The sequence below is a fragment of the Bombina bombina genome, chromosome 6, assembly GCF_027579735.1.
Source record: "Bombina bombina isolate aBomBom1 chromosome 6, aBomBom1.pri, whole genome shotgun sequence".
NCBI lineage: Eukaryota > Metazoa > Chordata > Amphibia > Anura > Bombinatoridae > Bombina > Bombina bombina.
In genome coordinates this window covers 148119910-148147153 of record NC_069504.1, presented here as the reverse complement: position 1 = coordinate 148147153, position 27244 = coordinate 148119910, and the positions used below count along the sequence as shown (strand labels likewise).

Below are 27244 nucleotides of genomic sequence, written 5' to 3'. Positions count from 1 at the left end.
ACTCATTGCCCCTGAAGGGGCATTTGTATCGGCATTGCCCATAAAAAGGGCATTCAGCTATTTTACTGCCCTTAAAAGGGCAATCAGCTCTTTTAAAACCCATTAAATCCCTAATCTAAAAAAAAAATAATTAAAAAAAAAAAAATTCCTGAAACTAAGGTGGGTGAAGTTTTTTTTTACTGTTAGGGGGGATTTAGTATTTTTTTTAACATAAGAGCTGTTTAACTTAGGGCAATGCCCTACAAAAGGCCCTTTTAAGGGCTATTGGTAGTTTAGTTTAGATTAGGGAGTATTTTTATTTTTATTTTCATAGGCCTAGATTTGGAGTTTGGCGTTAGCCGTGAAAACCAGCGTTAGAGGCTCCTAACGCTGGTTTTAGGCTACCTCCGGTATTTGGAGTCACTCAAAAAAGGGTCTAACGCTCACTTTTCAGCCGCGACTTTTCCATACCGCAGATCCCCTTACGTAAATTGCGTATCCTATCTTTTCAATGGGATCTTTCTAACTCCGGTATTTAGAGTCGTGTCTGAAGTGAGCGTTAGACATCTAACGACAAAACTCCAGCCGCAGGAAAAAAGTCAGTAGTTAAGAGCTTTCTGGGCTAACGCCGGTTTATAAAGCTCTTAACTACTGTACTCTAAAGTACACTAACACCCATAAACTACCTATGTACCCCTAAACCGAGGTCCCCCCACATCGCCGCAACTCTATTAATTTTTTTTAACCCCTAATCTGCCGACCGCCAACTAAGTTATCCTTATGTACCCCTAATCTGCTGCCCCTAACACCGCCGACCCCTATATTATATTTATTAACCCCTAATCTGCCCCCCTCAACGTCGCCTCCACCTACCTACACTTATTAACCCCTAATCTGCCGAGCGGACCGCACTGCTATTATTATAAAGTTATTAACCCCTAATCCGCCTCACTAACCCTATAATAAATAGTATTAACCCCTAATCTGCCCTCCCTAACATTGCCGACACCTAACTTCAAACATTAACCCCTAATCTGCCTACTGGAGCTCACCGCTATTCTAATAAATGTATTAACCCCTAAAGCTAAGTCTAACCCTAACACTAACACCCCCCTAAGTTAAATATAATTTAAATCTAACGAAATAAATTAACTCTTATTAAATAAATTATTCCTATTTAAAGCTAAATACTTACCTGTAAAATAAATCCTAATATAGCTACAATATAAATTATAATTATATTATAGCTATTTTAGGATTAATATTTATTTTACAGGTAACTTTGTATTTATTTTAACCAGGTACAATAGCTATTAAATAGTTAAGAACTATTTAATAGCTAAAATAGTTAAAATAATTACAAAATTACCTGTAAAATAAATCCTAACCTAAGTTACAATTAAACCTAACACTACACTATCAATAAATTAATTAAATAAACTACCTACATTTACCTACAATTAACCTAACACTACACTATCAATAAATTAATTAAATACAATTCCTACAAATAAATACAATTAAATAAACTAGCTAAAGTACAAAAAATAAAAAAGAACTAAGTTACAAAAAATAAAAAAATATTTACAAACATAATAAAAATATTACAACAATTTTAAACTAATTACACCTACTCTAAGCCCCCTAATAAAATAACAAAGCCCCCCAAAATAAAAAAATGCCCTACCCTATTCTAAATTACTAAAGTTCAAAGCTCTTTTACCTTACCAGCCCTGAACAGGGCCCTTTGCGGGGCATGCCCCAAGAAGTTCAGCTCTTTTGCCTGTAAAAAAAAAACATACAATACCCAAGCCCCCCAACATTACAACCCACCACCCACATACCCCTAATCTAACCCAAACCCCCCTTAAATAAACCTAACACTAAGCCCCTGAAGATCTTCCTACTTTGTCTTCACCTCACCGGGTTCAACGATCTGTCCAGAAGTGCTCCTCCGATGTCCTGATCCAAGCCCAAGCGGGGGGCTGAAGAGGTCCATGATCCGGCTGAAGTCTTCATCCAAGCGGGGCAGAAGAGGTCTTCCATCCGATTGAAGTCTTCATCCAAGCGGGATCTTCTATGGTCATCCATCCGGAGCGGAGCGGCAGGATCCTGAAGACCTCTGACGCGGAACATCCATCCTGGCCGACGACTGAACGACGAATGACGGTTCCTTTAAATGACGTCATCCAAGATGGCGTCCCTCGAATTCCGATTGGCTGATAGAATCCTATCAGCCAATCGGAATTCGAGGGACGCCATCTTGGATGACGTCCCTTAAAGGAACCGTCATTCGGCTAGTAGGCATCGGGAGAAGAGGATGTTCCGCGTTGGATGGAAGATGATGGCTCCCGAAGAAAGAAGATTGAAGATGCCGTTGATAGAAGACTTCATCCGGATCATGGACCTCTTCAGCTCCCGCTTGGATGAAGACTTCATCCGGATCATGGACCTCTTCAGCTCCCGCTTGGATGAAGACTTCAGCCGGATCATGGACCTCTTCAGCCCCCTGCTTGGGCTTGGATCAGGACATCGGAGGAGCTCTTCAGGACGGATCGGTGAACCTGGTATGGTGAAGACAAGGTAGGAAGATCTTCAGGGGCTTAGTGTTAGGTTTATTTAAGGGGGGGTTTGGGTTAGATTAGGGGTATGTGGGTGGTGGGTTGTAATGTTGGGGGGGGGATTGTATTTTTTTTTTTACAGGCAAAAGAGCTGAACTTCTTGGGGCATGCCCCGCAAAGGGCCCTGTTCAGGGCTGGTAAGGTAAAAGAGCTTTGAACTTTAGTAATTTAGAATAGGGTAGGGCATTTTTTATTTTGGGGGTCTTTGTTATTTTATTAGGGGGCTTAGAGTAGGTGTAATTAGTTTAAAATTGTTGTCATATTTTTCTTATGTTTGTAAATATTTTTTTATTTTTTGTAACTTAGTTCTTTTTTATTTTTTGTACTTGTATTGTATTTAATTAATTTAATGATAGTATAGTGTTAGGTTTAATTGTAACTTAGGTAAGGATTTATTTTACAGGTAATTTTGTAATTATTTTAACTATTTTAGCTATTAAATAGTTCTTAACAATTTAATAGCTACTGTACCTGGTTAAAATAAATACAAAGTTACCTGTAAAATAAATATTAATCCTAAAATAGCTATAATATAATTATAATTTATATTGTAGCTATATTAGGATTTATTTTACAGGTACGTATTTAGCTTTAAATAGGAATAATTTATTTAATAAGAGATAATTAATTTCGTTAGATGTAAATTATATTTAATTTAGGGGGGTGTTAGTGTTAGGGTTAGACTTAGCTTTAGGGGTTAATACATTTATTAGAATAGCGGTGAGCTCCAGTCGGCAGATTAGGGGTTAATAATTGAAGTTAGGTGTCGGCGATGTTAGGGAGGGCAGATTAGGGGTTAATACTATTTATTATAGGGTTAGTGAGGCGGATTAGGGGTTAATAACTTTATAATAATAGCGGTGCGGTCCGGTCGGCAGATTAGGGGTTAATAAGTGTAGGCAGGTGGAGGCAACGTTGTGGGGGGCAGATTAGGGGTTAATAAATATAATATAGGGGTCGGCGATGTTAGGGCAGCAGATTATGGGTACATAGGGATAATGTAAGTAGCGGCGGTTTACGGAGCGGCAGATTAGGGGTTAATAATAATATGCAGGGGTCAGCGATAGCGGGGGCGGCAGATTAGGGGTTAATAAGTGTAAGGTTAGGGGTGTTTAGACTCGGGGTACATGTTAGAGTGTTAAGTGCAGACGTAGGAAGTGTTTCCGCATAGCAAACAATGGGGCTGCGTTAGGAGCTGAACGCGGCTTTTTTGCAGGTGTTAGTTTTTTTTCAGCTCAAACAGCCCCATTGTTTTCTATGGGAGAATCGTGCACGAGCACGTTTTTGAGGCTGGCCGCTTGCGTAAGCAACTCTGGTATCGAGAGTTGAAGCTGCGTTAAATATGCTCTACGCTCCTTTTTTGGAGCCTAACGCAGCCTTTATGTGGACTCTCAATACCAGAGTTATTTTTATGGTGCGGCCAGAAAAAAGCCGGCGTTAGCTACGCGGGTCTTTACCGACAAAACTCCAAATCTAGGCCATAGGGATTAGGTTTAATTTTTTTTATTTTTGATAATTTTTTTAAAAAATTTCTGTAATTTTAGAGTTTTTAATTTTGGGTAATTTTAGATAATTTTTTTTGTAATTTAATGTTAGGTTTTATTTAAGTGTAGCTTGGGGGTGTTAGGTTAGGGGGCTTAGTAGTTAAATTATTTATTTGCGATGTAGGGGGTTGGCATTTTAGGAGTTAAGAAGTTAATTAGGTTTATTGCGATTGGTTGGCAGTTTAGGGGTTAATAGGTTAATTAGGTTTATTGCAATGTGGGAGTTTGGCGGTTTAGGGGTTAATAGGTTGATTAGGTTTATTGCGATGTGGGGGTTTGTAGGTTTAGGAGTTAATAGGTTTATTGTGATGTGGGGGTTTGTCGTTTTAGGGGTTAATAGGTTAATTAGGTTTATCGCGATGTGGGGGTTTGGCAGTTCAGGGGTTAATAGGTTAGTTAGGTTTATTGCAATGTGGGGGTTGGTGGTTTAGGGGTTAATATTTGAATTATGTTATTTGCGGATTAGGGGTTAATTACTTTATTATTTTGCAATGTGGGGGTTTGTGGTTTAGCTGTTTGTTAATACTTCGTGCGGGAGGTTAGTTTTTTTTGTTATACTTTGTGGGTGTGGTTAGTTTTTTAAATTTATTTCTTGCGGGCAGTTACGTTATTTTGTGCGGGCGGTTGCATGTTTTTTTTTAAGGCTTTGGGTTTCCCTACGCTGCATCCAGGTGGATTTAAAAAATGGCAAGGTTGTGAAAGGTGGATTTTTTCACCGCCCTGCAATTTTCAGAAACCACTAGTATGCAGTAGTGTAGGCAGGAGGATTATTTTGGTTCTGCACGCAGCCAACATTCTATTATTGATTCGTTATTGCTTAGTTTTTTTGGTATAGTATGTTAAGGAGTGATGCGAGGTGAGCTCAGATGTATGCACATCTTTAGCCATCTGGCTGCACTCTGCAGTGTTAGCTACTATGTATAACATCACTATAAACATTTCACAAACACTGCTGCGGTAGACTGCAAAAGACACATGCACACTCCTAAGTACTTATCAGCCTGCCTAGGTATTCTTTAGACACTAAGGCCTAGATTTGGAGTTCGGCGGTAGCCGTCAAAACCAGCGTTAGAGGCTCCTAACGCTGGTTTTGGCCGCCCGCTGGTATTTGGAGTCAGTGATTAAAGGGTCTAACGCTCACTTTTCAGCCGCGACTTTTCCATACCGCAGATCCCCTTACGTCAATTGCGTATCCTATCTTTTCAATGGGATCTTCCTAACGCTGGTATTTAGAGTCGTTTCTGAAGTGAGCGTTAGAGCTCTAACGACAAAACTCCAGCCGCCTGAAAATAGCAGGAGTTAAGAGCTTTCTGGCTAACGCCGGTTCATAAAGCTCTTAACTACTGTACCCTAAAGTACACTAACACCCATAAACTACCTATGTACCCCTAAACCGAGGTCCCCCCACATCGCCGCCACTCGATTAAAATTTTTAACCCCTAATCTGCCGACCGCCACCTACGTTATACTTATGTACCCCTAATCTGCTGCCCCTAACCCCGCCGACCCCTGTATTACATTTATTAACCCCTAACCTGCCCCCCACAACATCGCCGCCAGCTACTTAAAATAATTAACCCCTAATCTTCCGACCGCAAAGCGCCGCCACCTACGTTATCCCTATGTACCCCTAATCTGCTACCCCTAACACCGCCGACCCCTATATTATATTTATTAACCCCTAATCTGCCCCCCACAACGTCGCCGACACCTGCCTACACTTATTAACCCCTAATCTGCCGAGCGGACCTGAGCGCTACTATAATAAAGTTATTAACCCCTAACCCGCCTCACTAACCCTATCATAAATAGTATTAACCCCCTAATCTGCCCTCCCTAACATCGCCGACACCTAACTTCAATTATCAACCCCTAATCTGCCCTCCCTAACATCGCCGACACCTACCTTCAATTATTAACCCCTAATCTGACGACCGGAGCTCACCGCTATTCTAATAAATGTATTAACCCCTAAAGCTAAGTCTAACCCTAACACTAACACCCCCCTAACTTAAATATAATTTACATCTAACGAAATTAATTAACTCTTATTAAATAAATTATTCCTATTTAAAGCTAAATACTTACCTGTAAAATAAATCCTAATATAGCTACAATATAAATTATAATTATATTATAGCTATTTTAGGATTAATATTTATTTTACAGGCAACTTTGTAATTATTTTAACCAGGTACAATAGCTATTAAATAGTTAAGAACTATTTAATAGTTACCTAGTTAAAATAATAACAAATTTACCTGTAAAATAAATCCTAACCTAAGATATAATTAAACCTAACACTACCCTATCAATAAAATAATTAAATAAACTACCTACAATTACCTACAATTAACCTAACACTACACTATCAATAAATTAATTAAACACAATTGCTACAAATAAATACAATTAAATAAACTAGCTAAAGTACAAAAAATAAAAAAGAACTAAGTTACAAAAAATAAAAAAATATTTACAAACATAAGAAAAATATTACAACAATTTTAAACTAATTACACTTACTCTAAGCCCCCTAATAAAATAACAAAGCCCCCCAAAATAAAAAATGCCCTACCCTATTCTAAATTAAAAAAGTTACAAGCTCTTTTACCTTACCAGCCCTGAACAGGGCCCTTTGCGGGGCATGCCCCAAGAATTTCAGCTCTTTTGCCTGTAAAAGAATAAATACAATACCCCCCCCCCCCAACATTACAACCCACCACCCACATACCCCTAATCTAACACAAACCCCCCTTAAATAAACCTAACACTAAGCCCCTGAAGATCTTCCTACCTTGTCTTCACCATACCAGGTTCACCGATCCGTCCTGGCTCCAACATCTTCATCCAACCCAAGCGGGGGTTGGCGATCCATCATCCGGTGCTGAAGAGGTCCAGAAGAGGCTCCAAAGTCTTCCTCCTATCCGGCAAGAAGAGGACATCCGGACCGGCAAACATCTTCTCCAAGCGGCATCTTCGATCTTCTTCCATCCGGTGCGGAGCGGGTCCATCTTGAAGCAGGCGACGCGGATCCATCCTCTTCTTCCGTTGTCTCCCGACTAATGACGGTTCCTTTAAGGGACGTCATCCAAGATGGCGTCCCTCGAATTCCGATTGGCTGATAGGATTCTATCAGCCAATCGGAATTAAGGTAGGAATTTTCTGATTGGCTGATGGAATCAGCCAATCAGAATCAAGTTCAATCCGATTGGCTGATCCAATCAGCCAATCAGATTGAGCTCGCATTCTATTGGCTGTTCCGATCAGCCAATAGAATGCGAGCTCAATCTGATTGGCTGATTGGATCAGCCAATCGGATTGAACTTGATTCTGATTGGCTGATTCCATCAGCCAATCAGAAAATTCCTACCTTAATTCCGATTGGCTGATAGAATCCTATCAGCCAATCGGAATTCGAGGGACGCCATCTTGGATGACGTCCCTTAAAGGAACCGTCATTAGTCGGGAGACAACGGAAGAAGAGGATGGATCCGCGTCGCCTGCTTCAAGATGGACCCGCTCCGCACCGGATGGAAGAAGATCGAAGATGCCGCTTGGAGAAGATGTTTGCCGGTCCGGATGTCCTCTTCTTGCCGGATAGGAGGAAGACTTTGGAGCCTCTTCTGGACCTCTTCAGCACCGGATGATGGATCGCCAACCCCCGCTTGGGTTGGATGAAGATGTTGGAGCCAGGACGGATCGGTGAACCTGGTATGGTGAAGACAAGGTAGGAAGATCTTCAGGGGCTTAGTGTTAGGTTTATTTAAGGGGGGTTTGGGTTAGATTAGGGGTATGTGGGTGGTGGGTTGTAATGTTGGGGGGGGGGTATTGTATTTATTCTTTTACAGGCAAAAGAGCTGAAATTCTTGGGGCATGCCCCGCAAAGGGCCCTGTTCAGGGCTGGTAAGGTAAAAAAGCTTGTAACTTTTTTAATTTAGAATAGGGTAGGGCATTTTTTATTTTGGGGGGCTTTGTTATTTTATTAGGGGGCTTAGAGTAAGTGTAATTAGTTTAAAATTGTTGTAATATTTTTCTTATGTTTGTAAATATTTTTTTATTTTTTGTAACTTAGTTCTTTTTTATTTTTTGTACTTTAGCTAGTTTATTTAATTGTATTTATTTGTAGCAATTGTGTTTAATTAATTTATTTTAATTATATCTTAGGTTAGGATTTATTTTACAGGTAAATTTGTTATTATTTTAACTAGGTAACTATTAAATAGTTCTTAACTATTTAATAGCTATTGTACCTGGTTAAAATAATTACAAAGTTGCCTGTAAAATAAATATTAATCCTAAAATAGCTACAATGTAATTATAATTTATATTGTAGCTATATTAGGATTTATTTTACAGGTAAGTATTTAGCTTTAAATAGGAATAATTTATTTAATAAGAGTTAATTAATTTCGTTAGATGTAAATTATATTTAAGTTATGGGGGTGTTAGTGTTAGGGTTAGACTTAGCGTTAGGGGTTAATACATTAATTAGAATAGCGGTGAGCTCCGCTCGGAAGATTAGGGGTTAATAATTGAAGGTAGGTGTCGGCGATGTTAGGGAGGGCAGATTAGGGGTTAATACTATTTATGATAGGGTTAGTGAGGCGGATTAGGGGTTAATAACTTTATTATAGTAGCGCTCAGGTCCGCTCGGCAGATTAGGAGTTAATAAGTGTAGGCAGGTGTCGGCGACGTTGAGGGGGGCAGATTAGGGGTTAATAAATATAATATAGGGGTCGGCGATGTTAGGGCAGCAGATTAGGGGTACATAGGGATAACGTAGGTTGCGGCGGTTTACGGAGCGCCAGATTAGGGGTTAAAAAAAATATGCAGGGGTCAGCGATAGCGGGGGCGGCAGATTAGGGGTTAATAAGTGTAAGGGTAGGGGTGTTTAGACTCGGGGTACATGTTAGAGTGTTAGGTGCAGACGTAGGAAGTGTTTCCCCATAGGAAACAATGGGGCTGCGTTAGGAGCTGAACGCTGCTTTTTTGCAGGTGTTAGGTTTTTTTCCGCTCAAACAGCCCCATTGTTTCCTATGGGGGAATCGTGCACGAGCACGTTTTTGAGGCCGGCCGCGTCCGTAAGCAACTCTGGTATCGAGAGTTGCATTTGCGGTAAAAATGCTCTACGCTCCTTTTTTGGAGCCTAACGCAGCATTTGTTTGAACTCTCGATACCAGAGTTAAATTTATGGTGCGGCCAGAAAAAAGCCCGCGGAGCGTTAACAGCCCTTTTACCGCCAAACTCCAAATCTAGGCCTTAGAGAATTAAGCACATTTGATAAAAGAAAATTGGAAAGTTGTTTATGATAAATGAAAGTTTAAATTTGACTTTATTGTCACTTTAACTCTTTTTCATGAAAAAAAAATGAATGCTTTAGGTACAGAACTTTCATATACATAATATATTTTTTATTCTATCATATCCCTTCAAAAAAGCATAGTTAGGCTGTAAGAACAAATACAGTCACATTATTTGGGGAGATAGATGACAACATCCATTTATTATTTCATTTTTTTAAAAGTATACCATCATTTGCAAACTATTTAAAACAAGTAAATAGGTAAAACTTGAAAGGCAATCAGCCTGCGTCACCCCTGGTACAGTCCATAGGAAAGGAGGTCACTCACAGGGTCTTAAAATTGTACCCAATACCTTATTGACGTTTCGGGGGTTTCCCCCGTTTTCAAAACAAGTGCAGCAATAATAACAAAACTCACCCTTTTGTAGCCTGAACCCTTCACCATTACGACGTTCATGTGACCCTCGCATCACGATCTTCATCGTCATGGCAACTGGACGTCAAATTGGGATAATCAAAGTGCCTAAAAACAATAATACATAGTGAAACAAGGAGTGTACTGACCAGTGCAAGCTATCACAGGGAGGGGATGCATAATCATAAGAGAGTACTGTTCAACACATGTACTAAACAAGGATAAGCTGTATGCATCATATTGAGACAATTAAAAATTAGCATGTTGAATGACAACTTGCATATATAATAGATATACAACTAATATGATGTACCACTAACCTATACATAAAAATAATCTGATATAATTAAGGACATATTTCATTGTAGGAGCTAATGAGATCTAACTATGTACAATTGGTCCATCCATCTGGATTCTCTCTGGAGTAGCATCTTTGCTCTGTTCCCACCACTCGGTGGTGGAGGGATAATGTACTTTAAATCCGAAACCCTATGCCCTGCTTCTGCAACATGCCTGGCCACCGGCTGTTCCTATGTGCCTTTCTCAATGGCTGTCCTTATGGCTGAACGATGGTTAGCCATCCTGGTTCTAAGGTCACCCACTGTTTTTCCCACAAAGAAAATACCACACACACACAGTGTAGAAATTAAAATATGTATTTGCTGGTGCAGGTAACTCTATGTTTTATTTGACACTGATAAAAACTCCATATTGTGCGCTGCAAACTGTCATCCACCTAGTCTCTAGAAGGCCTTACCTACATCGCAGTTCAAGAGGGTTGCCTGTAACAATATGGATTAGAGCCTGAAAATGGGAAAAATTGCAGACATGAAAATTAAGTTTAGACAAAGAGGTTATCATAGAGAAGCCCTGAAAAAGAGCAAAGCACTTGGTGAAAAAGATACACAACAAGAACTATTGACTGAAACCAAGGCACCAGTTAAAGAGGAGAGGATGACTTTTACAACAACCTTTACTTTGGGCAAAAAGGGTATTGCAGAGACTTTAAGAAACAACTGTCCCTTATTGGCTACTGATAAGGAGCTACCCTTTAAGGATACTCTACCACCAAGAAATGGTTTCCGAAGAGTTAGATCTCTCCAAGATCAATTAATTAAAACGGACCCCAGAGACTGCTATACAAATAATATAAAAACTGTACCCCAGTTGGACGCCATTTCACACAGACTGTCTACTCCATTGGAAACCTCACCATTAAAATACTGAAAGAGAACTTTAAAACCACCCAGGAACAAAAACCATTTGAAATTAAAATGGTAACATTGAGCTACCACAATTTTGAAAAGTACACTGAGAAAATTAAAATAACACAGATACCTGGGCTTAGATTGTAATCCATGTAAATGTCCTTCCTATAATTATTGGGTATGTTACTGCACTTGGCCCAGGTAAACACATAGGGGCTGATTTAACATGCCCCGAATAGTGCCTAATGCACCTATTTCTGTGCTGCCAGACCGCTGCTCCTTAATTTGTCCGCTGCCTCTGAGGCAGAGCAGCCTATTCCCTCCCATTTTAGTTATTTAACCATACCTCAAAACTGACAAGTATAAGGTACTAGTTTTATTTACAAAAAAAAAACACCCTTCTGTCACTGCATTTTGTAAAAAAGTAAAATGTAATTTAAAAAACAGTACACATTTAACTAAAGAATAAGCGCTTATTGCTCATTATTCTGTGTAGTCCCAATCACTCAAAATAACAGCCACCTGAGCATTTGTCATCACACATAAGCTGCACTATAAGAGAGAAAAAAGACACAAAGACATCCACAGACAGTCAGCAACCACCTGCACAGACAAAGCACCCCAGATATCCAAAATCACACAAAAACAGGCAGCCACATCAAGAGGATCTAGGTGTAAACTCAATAACTTTTTCAACCTTTCTTTTCTGTGGCTTCTTAACATTATGAAGTTCTCTTATTCTTTTATTGACCATTGATACACCCAGTTATTAATGTAATCCTCATGATCCTGATTAATCTTGTGTCTCTTACAGGCAGCTAATTCTTTATCTGTTTTCTTTAATTTAGCATTCGTGTTAGTTTTATATCAAATATGATGGGTATCTGGAATACGGAGAGCAATACGCTCTCCGTATTCAGCATTGCACCAGCAGCTCACAAGAGCTGCTGGTGCAATGCCGCCCCCTGCCGCCAGTAGGGGGTGTAAATCAACCCGATCGTACTTGATCGGGTTGATTTCCGGCGATGTCTGTCCGCCTGCTCAGAGCAGGGGGACAGGTTATGGATCAGCGGTCTTTGTGAGCGCTGCTTCATAACTGCTGTTTCTGGCGAGTCTGAAGACTCGCCAGAAACACGAGCCATCAAGCACCTTTTGGAGCTTGATAGATAGGCCCCTAAATATGTTCTGTTGAAATTTCACATTTCATTTCCTTACTTCTAATCAAAATATCCATTAATGTGAGGGAGCACATCGTTAATGCCTCATTCCACTCTTGTGTCAAAGAGGGATCCTCCAAATCACTTATTGAGACTTATGCCTTCCTCCTGCATTGTGTCAAAACCAAAAACAGAGCCACTTAAAACGGCTTATGTAGTGTACTTGCCCCCTGAGCCAACTTACCCCCCCAAATTAAAGGTGTTTTTTCAGCTAAAGTAAAGATACATCATTGTATATTAAAATCACTTAACATATACAGTCCATACTGCAATTATAGACAAAAATCACTTACTTTTCTATATCTCCTTAAGTCTTGAACAAATCACATGTAAACAGCTCCTCGTACAAACATCAACTCCCAGAATGCCGCTCCAGTCTCACATGGCTTTTCTCCTGATCAACCAAAGAAACAAGCGGGGCGTCTGAGGGAGAATACGCTGAATGTACACTACAGCGTGGTGCACACCGTAACAGCAGAGTACGCCATAAATCAAATGCAGTATTATTATAATGTGTAGCATTAGCTTAATATTCAAATTGCATAATTATAAATAGGTTGCATGATACATATTATGGTTGTCATGTTTCAGACTGATTGCCAAATTCTATTATTTGTCATGATTATTTTATTGTGGGTGCTACAAAAAGAGAATGTCCAAGAGCACTGATCTTCATTAAAACTTAGCCTTTATTTGTAACAAAGCACAATTGTTCTGAGTAAAATCATATGGACACAAGGGTACACTATACAGACAAACAACAATTGAGTTTTGGCATTATCCGTAGTCTTAGCCCTCATTCACTTGTCTGATTATCATCTTCAAACACATTCAAAGGAAGCTCATTGGTTAAAAACACAGTGCTTTCCAATCAGTACATTACAATTCCATGACCAAACTATTGTAGATGTCTCCATTTACAAATGTTGTCATTGGCTAAAAAAAAGAGATATACCTGATTGACATTTAAGTTGCTATATTATTATTTCAAGTCACATTGGACTGTTCAAAGTATTTATACTGTCTGATTTGAATGACCAAGCTTTGAATATTATTTAAACCAGTCTTCATGTGTTGATTGGTGGATGTTTCTTTAAATCAGAAAGGGCAAGTAAATGATTCATCCTATGATTAAGTACCTGTGAGCGGCACAAAACGTGTAAGGATTTTTTCTTCTCGTATCTATTTTATTAATTATTAAGGCTGTTTTAATGCATTTTTTTTGCCATATGAGTGCAGTTGTTTTCTATTTTTGACATTCAGAACTGGAAAACTCTTATTTTATGAAGTTACATTAACAGGGGGCAAAATACATGATACAAATATATTGTGACGTTGTTTTACTATACATAATTAAACACTTTATATTATATACAATTTTAAAGTGTTTACTGTATCTTTAATAGGCTGCAATATAATTAGATTGTCCTTTCTGTGAATAAATGTTTAAACCACAAACCACTTCAAATACATAATAAAAAAGATTTGGGAATTCATAGATATGGTATAAATATTTAGGCTGGGGATGTAAGTCGATTTCCTATTTCTTAGCCAAAGAAACGAATATGACAAATTAAATGAAAGAGTTCTTGGTAAAAATGTTGGAATTCGTCCTTACACACAATTTTTTTGTATGCAATGACAGGTTTTACCTGCAGGTATTTGGTATGGCCATGGGCACATCCTGTGCCCCTACACATGCAAATATCTATCTGGGCTGGTGGGAAGAATGAAAAGGCCACTTCTCTCTGCTTATCCTCCTTGATCTGTCCGCAGCCTTTGACACTGTTGACCACCCTCTTTTGCTCCAAAACCTAAAATCCTTCGGCATCTGTAACACAGCCCTCTCGTGGCTCTCTTCCTACCTGTCAAACCGTACCTTTAATGTAGCCTTCTCTGGGGCCTTCTATGCCCCGTCACCACTTTCTGTCAGAGTACCGCTCTGTCCTCGGTCCCCTTCTCTTCTCAATCTACACGTCATCACTAGGTTCCTTAATAAAGTCCCACGGTTTACAATATCATTTGTATGCTGATGACACCCAAATCTACTTCTCTTCACCAGACCTATCGCCTTCCTTGCTAACCCGTGTCACACTGTCTTTCTCACATCTCCAACTGGATGTCCTCTCAATACCTTAAGCTAAATCTCTCAAAAACTGAGCTCCTTATTTTCCCCCCTTCTTCTAAACTCTCCACTCCCAATCTCTCTATAACTGTCAAAAACTCCATCATTACCCCTACCCCACATGCCCAATGTCTCAGGGTCACATTTGACTCAGATCTTTCTTTCACTCCTCACATTCAATCATTGGCTAAAGCCTGCTGCTTCCACCTTAAAAACATCTCTAAAATTAGACACTTCCTTACACAAGACACAACTAAGATTTTAATCCACTCTCTCATTCTCTCCCACCTCGATTACTGCAACTCTGTCTCTGGTATCCCCACCTGCCGCCTAGCTCCTTTACAATCCATAATGAATGCCTCTGCCAGACTCATCTTCCTTACACGTCACTCTTCATCTGCTGCACCTCTCTGCAAATCCCTTCACTGGCTTCCTCTTGCCTCTAGAATCAAACACAAAATTCTCATTCTGACATACAAAGCCCTCAACTGCACTTCTCCCCCCTATATCTCAGACCTTGTCTCCAGATACTCTCCCTCCCGTCCCCTTCACTCTGCTTACGACCTCCTACTCTCCTCCTCTCTTGTCACCTCATAACACTCCCGTTTACAGGACTTCTCCAGACTATCTCCCATCTTGTGGAACTCTCTGCCTCGCTCCACAAGACTCTCTTCTAGTTTTAAAAGCTTCAAGTGCTCCCTAAAGGCTCTACTGTTCAGGGATGCATACAACCTACGCTAACCTTTCTTTATACCAGTTCCTCTCCTCCATTGCTATCCCCTGAACCCCCTTAGCATGTAAGCCTAAGAGTCCAGCTATTTGTAGATCACCTTCTTAAGAGCTGACTACAACAGTGCAACTCTTGGCAGGGCCCTCTACCCATTTGATCCCTATAATTGTTTTGTTTTACTCCGCTTTTGTTTATAGTGCTGCGGAATCTGTTGGCGCTCTACAAATAACCAATAATAATAATAATAATAAAGAAACAGTGGTATTTGATGAAAGTCTTAAGTACCTTACAAAGCATATATCCCACTGGTCCAGATATATAGATGACATATTTTTCGTATGTAATGGTCCAGAAAACCTACTGTCAGAATTCATTAATAAACTTAATGAAAATCCATTTGTACTAAAAAAAAAATGTTAGAATTCCTAGATCTCAATATCAGAAAAGGCTAACACTAAAATTGGAACAGATGCATATAGGAAACCATCAGCAACAAATAATATACTCCATGCCAATAGTCATCATCACCCGTCTACGATTAAAGGCTTACCCATGGGTGAATGTATACACCTAAGGAGAAATTGTAGTACTGTAGATACCTATAAAATAGCTGGTAGAGATCTAAGACAAAGACTACTTGTAAGAGGCTATTAAAAAAAATCACTAGCAAGAGCATATAACAGAGCATTACATAAAAATAGAAATGAGTTACTTACCCCTAAGACCAAGGAAAATAGTACCCCCCTCAGATATATATCTATATATTCATCGGACAGTGATCGGATTACTAACATCCTCAATAAGCACTGGCATGTCCCGAAAACAGATGAGCAACTTCAACCATTACTCACAAATAGACCTTTATTCACTTATAGAAGAGCCAACAATATTATTGATACACTAATAAGAAGTCATTTTGACAGGAACGCTAAAAAACCTCCAATTTATAAAGGTTCTATTGCTTGTGGAAAACTGTAAAGTTTGCCAGCATATGGTCAAAAAACAAAAAGTGGTAGACAGATGCAGTGGACCATTAAAGAGCACATCAACTGTAAAAGTACCAATGTCATATATTGCATATCCTGCAACTGTAACCCATTTTATGTAGGTATGACTACAAGAAGCCTAGGGAAACGTATGACTGAACACTTGCGTAACATAAGGACGGCCCAAAAAGATGTAGAAAATAAAAAACAAATTACTAGTGTGGCTAAACACTTTCTACAATTCCACAATGGGAACACCAATGGCATGAAATGTTGGGTGTTAGAAAAATTGAAACCAAGAATAAGGGGAGGAGAAACTGAACAAAGACTTTAAGAATGGAAACCAAATGGGTCTTTAATTTGAACTGTGTCATGCCACATGGAATGAACGAGTTCAATAATTATTGGGTATACTTATAGAGTAACTTTACTGTCTTAGCATATAATTATACATTAATGTTATCATTATCACTGCAGCGAACACATATTATTACTTAAGGATGCTAGTGACAGTAGATTGTTAAACTTATAACAGTAAAATATTACTTTTCATTTCACATCTTTACAGATGACTTATATACTAGTTCCCTTAAATAGTACATAAACCGACAAAAATCTTTACGCTCATAAGTTAGGGGTATTAGGCGCAGCACTCGTAATACGGCTGTAAGACTAACTATAGGTACAGAGGTAACACAATCTGTCACACACATCGGGAGACGAAATCCATAGTAATTGCTTAGGAAGTGATGGTGTCATGTTGAGTAAATCTGGGAGCGAAATTATTATTTAGCATACAATTAATGGTTACTACAGTATACCACTACACACATTTTTTTTCCTGTACTGTTATAAATTCAACCTGATTTATTGAACTTAGTATGTACATTACTTTAAGGGAGGTTTTCAAACCACAGACCTATCGATAAGTACAAGAAGTCCTATATACGCAGTTACAGGACCTCTCAGTTACTACACACATAATTGTATCGGTTAATGGAAGATTGTAATCCCTAAGCTATACTCTTCAAATACAAGTATAATGGTACCGGTCAAGTTACATGCAACATGTTATTATCACTGACCAATTTGTAAAGGATTTAATATGGGACTGCAGGACTAAATAGTCATCTGATTTATTGTATAATAACTTAGCGTTACCTTGCTAAGATAACGTTTTGGGAAAGAATATTTAGGTAACCACAAGAAATATCATGACACTATTAGTCATAATCATCACAGACTTATTTACACCTATTATAAGTATATGTCAAACACAAAAACAATATCAGGAATCCTGTCATAGAAGAAAGACGTAATTGATACATATTATGTTTGGCATATTACAAGAGAACAATGTTATGACCCTTTATTACTGCCACTTATTATAGCTACATTGTATACTTGTATGTATAAATGAATAATCAAACACATTGTAGCAATGCAACATAAATTACTAAGTGAAAAGCTATTTCGACAATACAGTTACATCCTAATCTACACAATCAGAGAGAAGCTGTCTTTCTCTCATTACTACTGAAATTTAATCATAATAAATAAGACAAATAAATGACTAATCCGAACCCTCCCATTGGATCCCCAGGGGGAGTGGCAAACATACACAATGAAGATTGGTTGTAACAGGTTGTAAGTGAGTTTAAAAAAACGGAAACTGTTCAGCCTCGGCTTATTCATTTTTCACTGTCAAGCTAACATTGAGAAAGGCCAGGTAACGGCCAAAACGCATTTGTTTAAATTTTAGTACCATGGTAGTCACTCCTGTCAACTGAAGCCGACGGTTCCTATTATCAGAAAGGAAACAGGGGAGTGAATTAATACAGTCAGGGCTTTATATCCCTGTTTTTAAAGTATATTTTTTAACATTATTTATCTTGTAGTAAGAATGAGTGCTACCTAAGCCCTGTATCTTTACCTTAGTCTATCTTCATATTATAATTTAGGGGGCAGCACCAGAACCCATTATTGGGCTCTTTCTCTTACTTATTTTCTGTATCGTAGTACCAGTTTAACTCTCATTCTCTTCAAATAAATATTTAGGCTAACATATTGAAGTATGCACTATGCACAAATCCTTAGGGGGAGAAAAAATTAAGCCATTTGTTTTACTACAAAATTCATTAATAAAGTCTATATTGTTGGGGTTTTTTTGCTGATAGTTTGATAAACTTTTTCTTAAGAATTATAACATACACCGCAAGTGCATACCCGCAAATGCTTAGTACATACATATATTTTTTGTGGTGTTTGAGGAAAATTGACAATGTTTTATGGTGTAAGATAAGGAATACATTTGTAAGTATATACAGGAAAATTGAGGAAAATTGACAATGTTGTATGGTGTAAGATAAGGAATACATTTGTAAGTTTAAACAGGAAAAGAACAACCAGTATCAGGTTGAAATATATAACAATAGCACTCAGTGCTATTAGTTGCAATTGCAACTATGCAATTAGTTTGTACATAAGACCACTTTAAAAATAAAAAAGATTGCAAAGTGTATTTATACTATTCTTTTTTCTATTTCTTTGCTTTAGGAAGTACACTGTAAAATCAAACCATCCCGTAAGTACATGTTAATATTTTAAAAATCCTTTGTTAGGACAAATATCACATATGTATAGTAGATTATTGCACAGTTAATCTATTACGTTTTTCTGTGAGTCAGAAATAGACTGGAATTCCCACTGACACATTTATTAGTTGCTGTACATGTTGTATCAAGTTTGCAATTCCCCAATTGCAGTGTAGGAGTAACTTCTCTTTTATGTTCTCTTATTGTGATGTTTAGTTACAAAAGAGGATATTTTAAAAAAGGAAGTCGCATTCATGACTAAAGATGACACACAGAATTTTTTTTTATTATTCTTAAAAAAGTTCATGCTTCATATGTTGTCAAAGGATATGGAAAATAAATTCATTGTGGTTCAGGGGCAGGGTGTTTGTTTTTATGTGTAACATTTAAACATGTTAAAGTTAGTCACGAATAGCATGTTGATTTCTAAATATAACATGAAAAAAAGGGAATTTCTTCCCACTGAGTGCTATTGTTATATATTTCTACCTGATTTTTTTAAAAATAACATTCTCTTTAGAAGTATAATTAATCAATGCTTTACCATGATGCTTATTTACAATGGGAAGGCATATATATATATAGATGGTCAAAATAACAAAAAAGATTAAATGTTTTCAAAAGAATAATTAATCAATTCTATCTATCTATCTATCTATCTATCTATCTATCTATCTATCTATCTATCTATCTATCTATCTATCTATCTACAGGGAGTGCAGAATTATTAGGCAAGTTGTATTTTTGAGGATTAATTTTATTATTGAACAACAACCATGTTCTCAATGAACCCAAAAAACTCATTAATATCAAAGCTGAATAGTTTTAGCTATTTTAGGAGGATATCTGTGTGTGTAGGTGACTATTACTGTGCATAATTATTAGGCAACTTAACAAAAAACAAATATATACCCATTTCAATTATTTATTTTTACCAGTGAAACCAATATAACATCTCAACATTCACAAATATACATTTCTGACATTCAAAAACAAAACAAAAACAAATCAGTGACCAATATAGCCACCTTTTTTGCAAGGACATTCAACAGCCTGCCATCCATGGATTCTGTCAGTGTTTTGATCTGTTCACCATCAACATTGCGTGCAGAAGCAACCACAGCCTCCCAGACACTGTTCAGAGAGGTGTACTGTTTTCCCTCCTTGTAAATCTCACATTTGATGATGGACCACAGGTTCTCAATGGGATTCACATCAGGTGAACAAGGAGGCCATGTCATTAGATTTTCTTCTTTTATACCCTTTCTTGCCAGCCACGCTGTGGAGTACTTGGACGCGTGTGATGGAGCATTGTCCTGCATGAAAATCATGTTTTTCTTGAAGGATGCAGACTTCTTCCTGTACCACTGCTTGAAGAAGGTGTCTTCCAGAAACTGGCAGTAGGACTGGGAGTTGAGCTTGACTCCATCCTCAACCCGAAAAGGCCCCACAAGCTCATCTTTGATGATACCAGCCCAAACCAGTACTCCACCTCCACCTTGCTGGCGTCTGAGTCGGACTGGAGCTCTCTGCCCTTTACCAATCCAGCCACGGGCCCATCCATCTGGCCCATCAAGACTCACTCTCATTTCATCAGTCCATAAAACCTTAGAAAATCAGTCTTGAGATATTTCTTGGCCCAGTCTTGAGGTTTCAGCTTGTGTGTCTTGTTCAGTGGTGGTCGTCTTTCAGCCTTTCTTACCTTGGCCATGTCTCTGAGTATTGCACACCTTGTGCTTTTGGGCACTCCAGTGATGTTGCAGCTCTGAAATATGGCCAAACTGGTGGCAAGTGGCATCTTGGCAGCTGCACGCTTGACTTTTCTCAGTTCATGGGCAATTATTTTGCGCCTTGGTTTTTCCACACGCTTCTTGCGACCCTATTGACTATTTTGAATGAAACGCTTGATTGTTCGATGATCACGCTTCAGAAGCTTTGCAATTTTAAGAGTGCTGCATCCCTCTGCAAGATATCTCACTATTTTTGACTTTTCTGAGCCTGTCAAGTCCTTCTTTTGACCCATTTTGCCAAAGGAAAGGAAGTTGCCTAATAATTATGCACACCTGATATACGGTGTTGATGTCATTAGACCACACCCCTTCTCATTACAGAGATGCACATCACCTAATATGCTTAATTGGTAGTAGGCTTTCGAGCCTATACAGCTTGGAGTAAGACAACATGCATAAAGAGGATGATGTGGTCAAAATACTCATTTGCCTAATAATTCTGCACTCCCTGTATCTATCTATCTATACAGGGCTTGAAATTTCCAGTGGCACCGGGCTACTTAGAAGTTGCAGAGGACGACTTGGCTAGTAGTTTTTAACCCCTGACTAGTAAACCATAGTGATATATATTTTTCCACCCCATAAATAAATATATCTATACACATACATACAGACGTAATAAAAAAGCAAAAACAAATACAAATCAATATTTAAGAATGTTTAAACCAGGAAACTACTTTGAGGTATATACAGTACGTACATACATTCATACATTGTAGGAAAGTATTTTTTACTCAAAAAAGGGTAGGATTTTAGGTTTTAGCTACAGTCTCATCAGTGCTTACAGATAAATATCCTAAAATTCCATCCTTAATGAAGAGGACTTCTTATATTTACAATCTTCCTAGGTTTATTTAATGGCTGAGTTAAAGAAGACATTTGCTGAAAGAGTTAAAAGAATATAGTACATTTTTACATTATGTAAGAGGAAATTAACTTTGATCATTTAATAGCCTCTCTTATTGTTTAAAGCTTCCTCTTATGGAATAAAGGATGATTATTCCAGTTCACTATATAAGAAAATGGCTGACACTTGTTTATGATGGTTAATAGGACTATTATCCATCATTGATGCTAGCAGCAGAGAATTGCATCAGAAACAACTGCTTGACTTAAACCATAACTACTTACATTTATATCATCTCTGTCATTATAGTAACATCTTTGCGGCATGGAAACACAATAAATACACTTTAGAACAGTGGTTTCTTTCTGTGGCAAGTACAGGTATATTTCTCCTCTTGGAATATAAATGTCTTCCCCTTTTAAACAAGCAAAAGGAATATTTATTGCCTTAGAAAGTAAAGCATAATTGTACTATTGTGTATCAGCAGCTCTTAACTATTGCTTTGAACTCTAAATTTGACAGAATGTTTTTCTTACAGCTGACATATTAAATCTTTTCTGTCGCCCTCCGCCTCTCAACATACTTCCTACTGTTTTGGAGAATTTAAAGGTTTCTACAGTCATGAAGTGCAAAGAGAAGAATCGTTGTTCACTTTATCTGAATATCAAAGGAACAGTTACTATTGATGGTATGATTAAAAATGTTGTCCTGCTATTCGCAACAGTGGACGGCTTCTTTGCATCACGTCCTAGTAATGAACTTAAAGGGATATGAAACCTAAATATTTTCTTTTAAAAAGTTTCCAATTGACTTCTATTATCAAATTTGTTTAGTTCCCATGTTATTCTGTGTTGTAGAAATACCTAGGTAGCCATGTGGCACTCTACATGCCAGGAAATAGTGCTGCCATCTGGTGCTCTTGCAAATGGATAACATTCTTGCAAAGCTCCAGAAATGGGCCCGCTCCTAAGCATACGTCCCTGCTTTTCAACAAAAGATACCAAAGGAACAAAGAAAATTGATAATAGAAGTAAATTTGAAGGTTGTTTAAAATCACATGCCCTATCTGAATCATTAAATAAACATTTTGGGTTTCATATACCTTTAACTAAAAATATGTTTTATTCATGTTTTAAGAATCTTTCACTGAAATTTTGTGAGTATTTATTATAACCCTAACTAAAAAACTGTAGAAAATTATGAATGATTTTATACTTTACTATATAATATTAATCTATTCTGCTCTACTCCTATCTCTGCTCTTTCTTCAAACCCAAAACGTCTGTTCTCCATTTTCAATACCCTTCTCCACCCACTCCCACCTCCTATTACCACATCTCTCTCAACTCAAGATTTCGCCAACCACTTCAACAACAGAATTGATTATATCAGAAACTAAATGATCTCTCAACACACTTCCAGTCTCCAACCCCCCCCCAACACAAACATCTGAAACCCACAAAGCAAATAATTTAGCACTGAGGAGGAAGTTTCTGTCCTTGCATCTTCCACTCACCTTGCTACCTGTCCCCTTGATCCCTTCCCCTCACAACTGCTGTTCTCCCTCTCTCCTACTCCTTTGCCAATCCTCACCCATATTTTCAATCTCTCCCTCAGTACTGGTATATTTCCTTTATCCCTTAAACGTCCACCTATACTCAAAAAAAACTCTCTTGATTTAACTTCTCCATCCAACAACTGCCCTATTTCTCTACTCCCCTTGCCTCTAAACGTATGGAAAGGATAATTTATACACATTTATCACATTTCCTCACATTAAACTCCCTCCTTCATCCATTGCAATCTGGATTTCACCCCCAACATTCCACAGAGACAGCAATTATTAAGGATACTAATGACCTACTTAGAGCAAAACCAAGATGCCACTTCTGTCTATTAATCTTTCTTGATCTGTCTACAGCATTTCATACTGTTGAACATCCTCTCTTGCTCCAAACCATCCAATCCTTTGGCATTTGCAACAAAGCCATTTTGTCTTTCTCCTCCTACCTGTCCAACTCTACGTTTAGTGTAGCTTTCTCTTGCGCATTCTCTGTCACTTTACCAGTTTCTAATAGGGTACCACATGGCTCTGTCCTTGGTCTTCTCAATATATATATTTTCCTTAGGTTCCTTAATAAAGTCCCACAGGTTTCAATATAGTTTGTAATGACACTTAAATCTACTTCTCTGTACCAGACATATCCCCTTCCTTGCTAACCCGTGCCACTAACTGTCTCTCCAGACTGCCCCTTATTTCAGGTCTTTTTACAGACTTGCATTTTAGCCAATCAGTGCTCACTCCTCTGTAAATTCATGTGCATGATCTCAATGTTATCTATATGAAACACATTTACTAATGCCCTCTAGTGGAGAAAAACTGTCAAAATGCATTTAGATTAGAGGTCTAAGAAATTAGCATATGAACCTCCATGGTTTAGCTTTCAACTAAGAATACCAAGAGAACAAAGCAACATTGGTGATAAAAGTAAATTGGAAAGTTGTTTAAAATTACATGCCCTTTTTGAATCATGAAAGTTTTTTTTTTGGACTTGACTGTCCCTTTAAGCTACATCTCTCCAAAACTGTGCTCCTTTTCCCCCCTTTCTTCCAAAATCTATATCCCCCATCTTTCTATAACTGTTAATAATAACATAATTTCCTCAACCCTGCATGTCTGATGTCTTGGGGTCACAACTGACTCAGATGTTTCTTTCACTCCTCATATCCAGTGTGTAGCCAGTTCCTGCTGTTTCCACCTTAAAAATAAATCTCTAAAATTCTCCACTTCCTCACACAATACACAACAAAGATTTAATTCACTCTCTCATCATTTCCCACCTTTACAATTGCAAATCCATCCTCTATGGTCTCCATAGCTGCCGCCTGTCTCCTTTACAATCAATAATGGATGCCACTGCCAGGCTGATCTTCCTTACATATTGCTCCTCATCTGCTGCATCTTTCTGCCAATCCCTTCACTGGCTTCTTCTAGCCTCCAGAATAAAATACAAAATTCTGACTCTGACATAAAAGGTCCTCAACAGGAATGAAACTACTGGTTTCATTTTTAATTTTTTTTTTTTTTTTTAATTTTTTTCCAGTTCCAGAATTAACTTTAATTCCAGCCAGGCAGGCAGCAGCACAATTGCACAATAACAAAGTCAAACTTTATTTGACCTGCCCGCCCTTAAAGGGACACTGAACCCAATTTTTTTCTTTTGTGATTCAGATAGAGAATGCAATTTTAAGCGAATTTCTAATTTACTCCTATTATCAAATTTTCTTCATTCTCTTGGTATCTTTATTTGAAATCAAGAATGTAAGTTTCGATGCCAGCCCATTTTTGGTGAATAACCTGGGTTATTCTTGCTGATTGGTGGATAAATTCATCCACCAATAAAAAAGTGCTCTCTAAAGTTCTGAACCAAAAAAGAAGCTTAGATGCATTCTTTTTCAAATAAAGATAGCAAGTGAACGAAGAAAAATTGATAATTGGAGTAAATTAGAAAGTTGCTTAAAATTGTATGCTCTATCTGCATCATGAAAGAAAAAATTTGGGTTAAGTGTCCCTTTAACTTCCCATTTTGGTGCGCACTGCTGTGCAGATAGGCTAGAGTCGGCGACTGGGCGGGCCTCCTCCTGACTGACTGCACATGTAGTCTCCTCAATCGGAATATGCAGTCTAGTCAGTAGGAGTTTGGGACTGTCATGACCCAGCCTGGAATTGAACCTGGGAACTGTTTCTATTTCTGCTGCTGTTCTATCCCAGCCTGTTGTCTTGCCTCTCTGCCACCAGATGGCTTGATCACAGGCTAAGAATATTGGGTTTTTCTGTTTGCTGCAACTTTGGCTCTCTGGCTTCACCTGCTTACCAGCTGAAACAAATCAGATAATCAGCAGCCTGCTATATCTGGGAAGTTTGCTGGCAGTTCTGGGCCTTGACATTGAGTGTTATACTCTGAAAGACCCTCAGGTCCTGTTTCCTGAGTGAAATACAGATTTGTTGGATTTCCTGGTTCCTGATTTCTGCTTCATTTCCTGACTACTCTTCTGGATATTCCCTTGGCACTGTGTTTCATTTTTGAACTCATTTCCTGGCAATTGATCTTGCCTAATTCTCTATTTCCTAAAGACTGACTCAGGTACTTTTGCTTGCTTGTTACCTGATACTATAGAGTTCCAGTTTGCAGTCTATGCAAGTTTCCTGTTTGTTTTTACACAGTTCCAGTCTACAGCGTATGCAAATATCCTGCCTGATATACAAAGCACTGCATTCCTGCCTGTTATTACACAGTTCCAGTCTACAGCATATGCAAGTATCCTGCCTGTTATACAAAGTGCTGCATTCCTGCCTGTTATTACACAGTTCCAGTCTACAGCATATGCAAGTATCCTGTCTGTTATTACAAAGCTCTGCATTCCTGCCTGTTATAAGACAGTTCCAGTCTACAGCATATGCAAGTATCCTGCCTGTTATTACAAAGCCCTGCATTCCAGCCTGTTATTACACAGTTCCAATCTACAGCATATGCAAGTATCCTGCCTGTTATTACAAAGATCTGTATTCCTGCCTAATACTACAGCCTATAGACATTGTCTTATCTAATTGGATATCTCTGCATTGCTAATTATCCTATAAATAAAACCATCACCTTTTATTTCCTAAAACCTTGTACCTGTTTAATTATGCCAAAAAGGAAAGACACACGCAGACAAAACACAACTTTAACCCCAGAACCTGACACCTCTGCACAACAGCTCCCAACTCCTGAACCTGCTCCCTTGCAGAGTATTACAGGGACAGAGTCTGCAGGCTAGCGCGGCAGTGACTCAGTGAGACTGGAGACAGTGGAAGCCGCAGAGAGGTGCACTGTGAGTCTGTAACTGAGTTGGAAGGAAGGAGCGCACAATGGTGAGTGAGGTGAGTGAGAGAGCGTGAGCTCACTTCCTCACACAAGACACAACAAAGATTTAATTCAGCCTCTCACCATTTCCCACCTTTACAATTGCAAATCCATCCTCTATGGTCTCCATAGCTGCCGTCTGTCTCCTTTACAATCCATAATGAATGCCTCTGCCAGGCTGATCTTCCTTACATGTTGCTCCTCATCTGCTGCATCTTTCTGCCAATCCCTTCACTGGCTTCTTCTAGGCTCCAGAATAAAACACAAAATTCTGACTCTGACATAAAAGGCCCTCAACAGGGGCAAAACCACCAGTAATGCAACCAGGCCCAGGAGGTCCCTCCCACAGGGGGGCTCTTCAGGGTGTATTAAACATTTTTATTTTTAAAAAAAAATTTAATTTTTTTTTTTTTTCCAATTCCAGCAATAACTTTAATTCCAGCCAGGCAGGCGGCAGCACAATTGCACAATAACAAAGTCAAACTTTATTTGACCTGCCCGCCCTTAATTTCCCATTTTGGTGTGCACTGCCGAACAGATAGGCTAGAGTTGGCGACTTGGTGGGTCTCCTCCTGACTGACTACACATGTAGTCTCCTCAATCGGCACTTGCAATCTAGTCAGTAGGAGTTTGGGACTGGTCTGGGACGCAGTCTGCAGGCTAGCGGGGCAGTGACTCAGTGAGACTGGAGACAGTGGCAGTTTCAGAGAGGAGCACTGTGAGTCTGTGACTGAGTTGCAAGGAAGGTGCGCACAATGGTGAGTGACCGTGAGCTAACTTCCTCACACAAGAAACAACAAAGATTTAACTCACTCTCTCATCAATTCCCCTATTTACAATTGCAAACCCATCCTCTCTAGTCTCCATAGCTGCCGCCTGTCTCCTTTACAATCCATAATGAATGCATCTGCCAGGCTGATCTTCCTTACATGTTGCTCCTCATCTTCTGCATCTTTCTGCCAACCCCTTCACTGAC

At 38.6% G+C, this 27244-nt stretch overlaps 1 protein-coding gene across 2 annotated transcripts in view; it reads left to right on the top strand.

Moving 5' to 3' along the window:
- IL17REL (interleukin 17 receptor E like) overlaps window positions 1-27244 on the top strand; it is a 148751-nt gene that overhangs the window by 56627 nt on the left and 64880 nt on the right. The window contains exons 2-3 of one of the 2 annotated variants that reach the window (XM_053716630.1): window positions 18687-18714; window positions 21900-22049. In XM_053716630.1, the coding sequence (XP_053572605.1) occupies window positions 18687-18714; window positions 21900-22049 (178 nt within the window). The remainder of the gene's footprint in view (window positions 1-18686; window positions 18715-21899; window positions 22050-27244) is intronic. The other variant, XM_053716631.1, reaches the window with a different exon arrangement.